We start from the raw sequence: 9,408 nt of genomic DNA, 5'->3' as shown, positions 1-9,408 counted from the left end.
TTATCAGAAAATGATCATAATCCACTGGCATAGGGAGAACTGTTTAAAACTGGGTCCTGTGTTGTTTTCAGAAGATGTACATGTTCACAGCAATATATATGTAACTCTTTAATAGGGCTAATATACATACATGACACAAAAACATTATATCCAAATACATCCATTAGTTTATACAGTGCCGTGAAAGACAAGCATTTCCTTCAGGTTTGTATGTTTCATGACTGAGGCAGGGGTCTGTTTCCCTATATTTTTAGGGTAAGCCACTCCTGATTTCAGAAGAGCATGTTTTCACCTCAAGACTATTGATTCTTTACATACAAACGGATTCTCTTATATCCTGATTCTCTGTATACAATAGCTTAATGTTTGATCTCTCTTGTAGATTGCAACATGCTTCACTGCTTAAGTTACAAATTGATTAGCATCTGTTGTGCACTTCTGTACATCACATCACTGCATGATCATTGAAGCTTCCATTGCAGGGAAGAAAAGAATAGTAAAGCAATGTGATAAGCAGCATCTTAGAAGTAATTCTGCTTTTAAAATCAGGGGACAGAGAATTATGAACGTTCTAAGGACATTCTGAAAATGAATAACAAAAGAATAGGTAGGTGTATGGGGAAAAGGAAAGGATAATTTATGTGATTTTGTCCACAGATTGCTTTGCCATTCACTAAAAATAGCAGCAATCAGCTGGCATGGTACTAAGATTACGTACAGCAAGAAGGGCTTTATTTCTTTGTTTTTGTATTTGATAATGTTATCTGGATTGTTAAACTCCTTTTTGAAGTTGATGCAAGTTTGGATAACACAATTAAACATAAACATCTCCTTAATTTATCATTACCCTTGAATTTTATTTTATTCCTTATTATAAACTGCTAAAGTAATATTATGTATGCTATGTATATAGAGTTACCACACTTCTCCATCACTAAGTCAACAGAAGCAGCAAAGGAAAAAAAGAAAATATATCACAAATATCAAGACACCCTCCCATTTCGTAAGAGGTTACACCAATATTAGTCTTGAATAAGGTAGTTTTGGTAGAAAGGATACAAGCCTGAACAAGCCCAGAAGCTCCTTCTTTGGATAGGGGCAAGGGTGGCATCTTGGTGAAATCTACAGTCAGAAAACAGTAGACAGTTAATGAGTGTGAAGCCATGTCAACACATTACATAGTCATGGGCTGAGGTGAGATTAAAGAAGCAACTAGAATGCTGTCAGTTATTGGGCTTATGAAAGTTCTTGTTGTAAACTACAATTCTGAACATAACCGGGGGCTGTTTTTGGCTGAGCAATTCTCGAAGTTGTAGTCAGCAATAGATTCCCCCTAACTCTGCTGCGTGATACTTCTGGAATAGTCACTGATGAGACAGATAAGTAGTTTGGTTTTCAAAGAAGCTATTTTTGAACTCTGGACAAAGTGCTTTATGGTGGCTTGTCACCACGGCCACATCAGACGCCAAAAAGTGTTTTTTCCAATTGTCCTGTGACAATGTCAGCTAAAATGATTGAGCAAATGTTTTGGCTTTTTTTTAAAGCAAGTTTTAAAGGTTTGTAGCACAACCCTAAGAATATTTTATTTTATTTATTTATTTATTTATTTATTTATTTATTTATTTATTTATTTATTTATTTATTTATTTATTTATTTATTTATTTATTTACCGCCCATCTGGCAGCCAAGGCCCCTCTCAATATTTACTCTCAAACTTCCATTGGGATAGCTGTGTCTCTATTTCAGCAAAAATGACCTCGAATCTTATGACATTTTAAGGACTAACACATTTTATATCTGATGCATCTCATTAAATCAAAGTTTATACCAACTAACTTGCTAATAACTTGCTAATGTTAAAGTGCCAGAAAAACCTTTTTCGTTTCTTTTCTTTCTGTTTCCTCTCTCTCTCTCTCTCTCTCTCCCCCCCCCTTTGTACTCTGAAGTCTGACTGTGTTCAATGTAACTTACACCAAGTAGCTGCAATCAGTCTCTTAACAGAACAAGCCTATACATGTCATGCACTCTTAAGTCCCCTTATAAGGGAGTCACATAATAATCTGATCAAGCATTTTTACAGATTGCACTGACCATTCTCTTTCCACCTCTGATATATAATTTTATGCATGAGACTACAAAGTAAGTTCAATAATTCTCAGATTCTGTTCAGTACTTCGCATCCTGCCTTCTTAAATGGTGTTTGAGATGACAACCAAAAGAATATAAAGCTGGAGCCTTAGCCCGAGTTTTCTTCCTGTAGCTTTCTTGGCAATAGGCATTTCTTTTACAGTGGGGTCTCTACTTAAGAACGTCTCTACTTAAGAACAATCCAACTTAAGAACAGCTCCATTTGCTAAATTTTGCTTCTACTTGAGAACAGAAATCCAAGATAAGAACAGGAAAAAAAAACCTTTCCTGCTCTTTTTTTAACCTTAGGTCATCTTAGATTAAAAAAAATTCTCCCCCTAGTGGTAGAGTACGTATTAACCAGCTTTGCATTAGTTCCTATGGGAACTAATGCTTCAATGTACGAACGCACCTCTACATAACAAAAAAACAGCCAGAACGGATTAATTGGTTTTCAGTCCATTCCTGTGGGAAATTTTGCTTCAACTTAAGAACGTTTCAACTTAAGAACACCATTCCAAAACGGATTAAGTTCTTAAGTAAGTGTTCCACTGTAGTTTCTATGGACGGAAAAGAGCAGATACGGATTAAATGGTTTTCAATGCATTCCTATGGGAAATGCAGATTCAACATAAGAACTTTTCAACTTGAGAACCACCTTCCAATACGGATTAAGTTCTTAAGTAGAGACCCCACTGTAACTGTATTCATGAGTTCCACAGTTATAGAATAAAATTCTTTCAAAAGATTTCCAAGTCATTGCTTTACATGAGGAGTTCTTATTACTTCAGATGTTATTATAAAATGGTAACAAAAAAAATATGGTTAGCCCATACCTAGTTTGACTTGGTAGAATAAAAAGATTTTTTGCTACAAATAAAATACAGCACCATCTGTTCTTTGTGGTTATGCATGTCTAGTCAGTACTTGATCCAAACCATAAGCCCTAACTGGTATGTTTAGAACAAACCTATTGTCTAAAATTGTCATAGCCACTTGTCAAAATTGGCTAAAGATCCGCCTGAAATAATTTCTCTTAGACTTGAGATGAAACTTTTCACTTTGAACACCTTTTTTGTGGAGTACTGTGTACAACACACTGAATCATAAATTTGTTCTCTTTAGTGACAGCTGCAAACTGTTCTGGGTTGAAGACAAATATTTACATTCCTATTCTGACATCCATTGAATCTTATTTCATATGAGCCCCAGATGTCATCATAATAGCATTTTCACTGTCTTTTTAGACATTATTTTTAGAATGTTTTGAAGCCCTCAATGAAGAGAAAATAAATGCTTTTAAAAAAATTTTGATGCTTCATAGAAGCTTCAGAATAAAAAAAATTATTTAAGAGAATCATGATAACTTTTAGTAGCAGCTCATGACCCAAGATGTGTGTAGTTTGCATCACCACCATTTCAATGTGGCGTGCCAGCATATTTCAGTCTCAAGCCACCTTTGTTTAACATATTAAACTATTTTATACAAACTCAGAATATTGGCCTATCTGCCATCATATCCTCTGATTAGTCGCAATTTTCCAGGATATTAAGATGACTTTTTCCTAGACCTGTCATCTGAGATCCACTTGACCCAAGTTCTTCTCCCAGCCATGCCGTCTAGTATCTATTTAGCCGGAGACGCTAAGGACCTTGTATATGCAATTAATATATACTAGTACTGATCTATGGCCATTATCATTAGGAAGAGATATGGGTTATTACGAGGATCTGCCATATAGAAAGCCAAAGCAGCTGTGATTGGGGCCCAGATCTGAATTCAACAAACCTTACATTGAGAGGATTTAGCCATTGATTTCTACTATATGGTGCTGAAGACATGCAAAGCCCTTGCCTAGGCCACGGAGCACCCTACAGAGGACTGTGGGTTCCCAAGCTGTAAATCCATCTATGAAATGCCATTGACTGACAAACATCTATTTGAAAGTTAGTGGGTGTAGCACATGAGAACAAAATGGGAACTGCCTTGTATTGTATCAAACTCTTGGACCACCAGTATTTTTTTTACACTGAGTAGCAGCAGTTCACAAGGACTTAGGACACGTGTTTATTTTCTGCCCTTAAGCTGGAGATGTGAAGAATTGCACCCAATATCTTTTTTTTTTTTTTTTTTTTTTTTTTTTTTTTTTTTTTTGCTTCGAAAGGACATGTTCTGCCACTTACCTTCAACTCCAAGTATGCTAGATCAGGATTTGGGCCATCCAGTTTTAAATGCAGGTTGGTTTATTTTTGCATAACATATCTCACAGTGTTATTGTGTGTATAAAACTAGGAGTAGTATAGACACACACACTGCCTCAAGTTCTTTGTAGGAAGAATTGGACATATATACATAAATTGTGTGTCTGCATTTAAGGAAATATGTATGAAAGAAATTATTTACACACCATGATATAATTGAAATAGAAAGGGAAACTTCTTCCCAGCCATCACCCATTCCAGAAAGCTGTGACAGAAAAGGAGCAGGATAAATCAAGAATCAAACAAATAATGTAAGAACTGTTTTTATGATATTTGGGGACACAATGCTTAAAATACAGACACTTGGTATTTTAATTAAAGAATCAAAAATAAATGTATTAGGTTTTTTGACTGCATGTGTGGAGCATAAAATACTAGGAGAATAAATGTTTGAATTAGAGGAAAACAGGCCTTTTTTCAGACAATTTCTCATGTACCTTTGAAGTCCCCTGATAATTGATATACAATATGAAGCTGAGCAATGGAACTGGCAAGAACTCAATCAGATAAGTTCAAAATGCTGGAAGATTTCTTCTATGTTAGAAAGAATACTGAACAGGCATTTCCAAGCAGGACAGAAAATATTTCAAACTAATGCAGTATCAGTAGAGCTGTCAAAGAAATACTGCTTGAATTTTTGAGAGAAAAATACTTCCTTGCAGCACTGTTTTGGAAGCAGGGATTTGACTCATACAGAAAGTGTCCACAGTGATCAGAGGATTTTTGATTTATTATACATGTAGAAAGCTCACACAAAGACATGGACCACTCCAACCTTGTTCCCTCTGTCATTGTTTCCACCATTTTCCTACATAGGGAAGACAAGAAATCTGAAGCGGTAAAACTTCTATTGTCTTCAAAGACTTTCCACTTTCTACTGGAACCCTGGAAAGTCAGAGTTCTGAGTGTCTGTGGATAGCAAAATGTCTTCCTTTAGAGTCTTTGCCCCTTTCATGTAGGAAGGCAATGAAACAGTGCTTTCTGCACTAGTAATAACACCCAAATAGATCTGCAATGGCATCTTTGCTTTGGGGTCCAGAAGGTTCTATCCTATTCTCAAGCCATATAACATCTACATGAAAATTATGAGAAATATAAATTGGAGATTTAGAGTTCATTGCCATCATTTTGCTGACAGTAGCAAAAATCCCATTGCTTAGCATAGTAAAATGCACTAGAGTAAGCCCATTGAATCATTTGGAATTTGGTGAGTGAATTCTTCCACATGTTTCATTGATGCAAACGGACCTGCTTTCCAAGTTGCACTTCAAGTAGGCTCATTTGAATCAATGGCTTAAACTTTACTCACCCAATCCCAGTTGATTCAATGAGCTTACTCTAGTGTGTTTTATTATGTTAAGCAGCAGGATTTGGGCCACTATGTAATTCTGTTCCTCTTTGAAGTTTCTAAAAAGGCAGCTATTTGGTGTGGCTATAACAATGCCAAGTTAATACTAGTCCATTATAGTCAACAAGATGAGGGGATGACACATGAAGGTTTCATCCAGATGAGACAGAAGCATGGTTAATAGATGGGAACTCAGTTCATATGTGTGGAATTTAAGTTGTTTTTGGCATCATGTGCATGCCCCCTGAAGGACCAGCTGTATAGTCTGTGGGTGTTGCTTCCCACTCCCTTTTTATTATGGATTTCATCAACCTCTGTGTCACTGAGTATCTTCAGAAACTTAGGCTGTTACTGAAGCTGCAATCTTTTTTGGAAGTATATAGTGTGGTTGCAGTGATCCATTTTCTGGTAACCTCTCATTTGGATTAATGTAAAATGTTCTACATAGGGCTACCTTTGAAGAAACATCAACAGGTGAAAACACAGAAAGAATCTGAAATGGAACCAAGGATTACAAACAAATTCAAAAATTGTTTGGCTTAACAAGTTCTATTACAAGCTTTCCATGTTCAGTCAAGCTCTAAAATATCAGGAAATCGTAGCTGCAAAGAGGCACACCTTTAGCAAATGTGTTGTTTAGGCAATATGGTATACCTTGACCCTTGGCTAGTTAACCGTTTTCATCATCATGGATGGCTTTGAGTGGCAGATTGGTGCCATGTTTGTGCCCTTGCATATAGCCAATGTGAGAATTGCATGGTCTAGGAGTGATATGCAGCCCCTCAATCTAAGTTCCCATTTTTAAAAAACAATAACTCATGAGAATTACAGTTCTAGAACTGTCTAAAACTAGGCATGCCAATAAAATAAAATAAAATAATGTAAGTCATTTTTTGAAACCAAGAGCAATCAAATGGTTATCTTGACTTTTGCTGCAAGATGCTGGTATGGCCCATAATAGATCTGGCATAAGGGAAATGGTCCTGGACCCTCTGAAATTGACCACTTGAGATACCAAATATCCAAAAATAGAAGTCCTGGAGTTATATGTGCAGTGCAAGTAATTTTGAACTGTACGAGGAAATTATTGCACATCACCAGATATCTTTTTTCTGCAAACGGTAATGCTACTTCAGTGACACTGGAGGAGGGGCTCCTTAACAAGTGTATTGGTGAAACTGCTTGGCACAGCCTTGCTGTCTACATGTGTTCAAATGCTTATGAAGATGACACAGGTGTAGCATCCAATTATGTTGTTCCCCACTATGATGCTGATAATACCTGCATTAGCCCTACATGAAGTGTTCAAGGCAACAGACCATGACAGGATAGCATGATAGTCTCTAAATTCATGCCACACATCCTTCTAGACACAGTACAGATGTGCACACAAACATGTAGGTTGATCTTCAGTGCTCAATTTACCAATCATTTTAAAATTAAACTCAGTCATAATGTCAGACTTAGTAGAAATAAGATGTTGCGCTCTTTGTGATTGGCATGCTAAATATCTTCTCATTTTCCCCCCAGCACTGGTAGGAAAGAGTCCACTGTTTACTATGCAAAACACCTTTTGAATAAATCTGAGTCCTAGAAGTGTATCTGTTCTCGAGGGGGAGTTTGACTGTAAACCCATCAAAAGTATTAGAATAATCTGAACTTTTATTTTTCCAGTTGAGAACAGAATATGGGTCAGCTTGAAGGCAAACATGATAACTTTAACTGTGAACCTTGAGCTAATCAGAATGGTGCCATTTGGAGAGCCTTAGGCAGAGAGCTTTCAGAAAGTGTACATTACACAAATGATAACCGGAATGGCTGTGTTCCCATTTTAGAACAAGCCATATGAAAATAAAAATTCCAAAACCCACAGTCAGGCAATAATTTTATTAAAACCGTGAAAACAGCCCAAAGGTGTACAAGAAATGCATCTTATGAATTCAGTGCACTGTATTTGTTCAAAATATGAAACAAAAAGGAGTTAAGATCTAAAACTAATGTATAGTTAAATCCTGGGTGTTTAACTAAACCAGGAAATGTGAATTGCATGTCTGCCCAAAGCGTTTTGTTTCTGGAATGTACACTACTGAATTTGCCTCTACCTATCCCTAGTTCCGTGCACATATGTGTCAGAGTATCTGAGACATATGCATTTATGTACATGCCATCCCTGTCATCTGCACACCTGGACCTTTTCTTCTTGCTTGTAAGTGTCAGCATCCCATGTCCCTGTGCACACATGCATGAAATCTGCTCCGGGGAGATTGCTGGATTGATCTACTCTTGTTAGCACGTCCAGAGCTTTTCCAATAAATGTAGCTGCCTAGAGTCTCTTGAGTCATCGGGAGCGATTTCCTCCGCGTAAGCACATTGTAGTGAGTTGCGATGATCATTAATGCTCCCTGCGTGTGGTGTTCTTGGCAGCCTGCACGGCGGGAGTTACTTGATCTGTCGGCGCTGAAGTGCCACAGGTGCACTTGTTGGCGAGGGCAACCTCCAGCGACTCACAATCAGTCCCGTTTCGAACTCGTTTCCAGGCGCCTGTCGGGCCAGTCCCCGCTTGGGGTAGATCAGAGAGGCAGGAGCGGGGTGCCAGGGGCGGAAGAGACGACCTGCCTTCGTGCCTTCCTCGCCAACATTACTACAGCCTTGCACGGCCCACGTGCTCGGGTCACCTCGGGCCACCTTTTTGGCGCGGCGCAGCGTTCCGATTGCTTTGCTCATGCTCGGCCGAGGCCGGAGCCGGTAAAGGTTGCCTCAGCCTGACACGAGGATGGCGTAAGTTCGTCCTCGTCCTATCCTTCTGCCCCCCGAGCAGAGAACGCAGGCTTTGCCGGGTTCCTCCAAGCTCCCATGAGTCTTTGCAGGCCTGCCCCCCCCCAAACGCGGCTAACGCCCTGGCCGTTGCCCAGGGATGCGAGTGGCCTCGTGCTGACCTACCCACTCACTCACCCCCCACCCACTCACGTCAGTCGCCAGCTCTTCTTTGCCGCCGGACCTTCCGCCGGCGGAGCACACAAGGAGGGGGCGGGCAGGCTGGCATCCCCTGTGAGCGCGCGCTGTGCCCGCTGCTGCCCCCCTCCTCCTCCTCCTCTCTCGACACGCACGCGCCAGCGCCACGCGCGCCTCTCCCCCCCCCCTTGCCCACCCTGCCCCGTCTCCTCCTCCTCCTCCTCCCCCTCCCTTAGCCCCACCCTCGTTCGCCCCCCGCCCTCTTCCCGAGCAGACCCTCCAGCCCTTGAATGCTGGAGCCGCGCGTCATTTCAGCTTCAGCCGCGCTGTTGCAGACATGGCGACGACGCTGACAGCGGTCCAGCCGCTCACCCTGGACCGAGGTAAGCGCTCCAGAGCCTGGCGCCGCCTCGGGCGTCCCTGGCTTTCCCTCCCTGCCTCCCTCCCTCGCTCCCGCCCGCCCCACGGCAGTCTGCCCGGGATGCTTGCTTGCTTCCTCGCCCTCCCTCGCCGCCTCAGCCCCTGCCACTGACTGCCACAAAACGTGTCCCCCCGAGACAAGCGCGCTGCCTCGGGCGCCGCGGGAAGCCCTCTCGTCCGCGCCGGGTCCCAGGGAAGGCGGCTCCCGAGAGGAACGGCGCTGCCCCGCCGCCGAGCTGTCGGTTTCGCCTTTTCTTCCGAAGTTCCTTCCTTGCTCTCTGAGGGCCGGACGGAAAGG

General features: G+C 41.0%; 1 protein-coding gene across 2 annotated transcripts in view; it reads left to right on the top strand.

The window, feature by feature from the left end:
* The first annotated feature begins 8,940 nt into the window (after nt 1-8,940).
* Nucleotides 8,941-9,408, top strand: part of LIN7A (lin-7 cell polarity scaffold A) — a 42,124-nt gene continuing 41,656 nt past the window's right edge. Inside the window, exon 1 of one of the 2 annotated variants that reach the window (XM_020804011.3) lies at nt 8,941-9,073. In XM_020804011.3, coding sequence (XP_020659670.1) covers nt 9,028-9,073 — 46 coding nt within the window. In that variant the 5' untranslated portion in view covers nt 8,941-9,027. The remainder of the gene's footprint in view (nt 9,074-9,408) is intronic. The other variant, XM_078376956.1, reaches the window with a different exon arrangement.

This window comes from Pogona vitticeps, chromosome 5 (genome assembly GCF_051106095.1).
Source record: "Pogona vitticeps strain Pit_001003342236 chromosome 5, PviZW2.1, whole genome shotgun sequence".
NCBI classification, from domain to species: Eukaryota; Metazoa; Chordata; class Lepidosauria; order Squamata; family Agamidae; genus Pogona; species Pogona vitticeps.
This window is presented reverse-complemented; position numbering and strand designations above follow the sequence as displayed.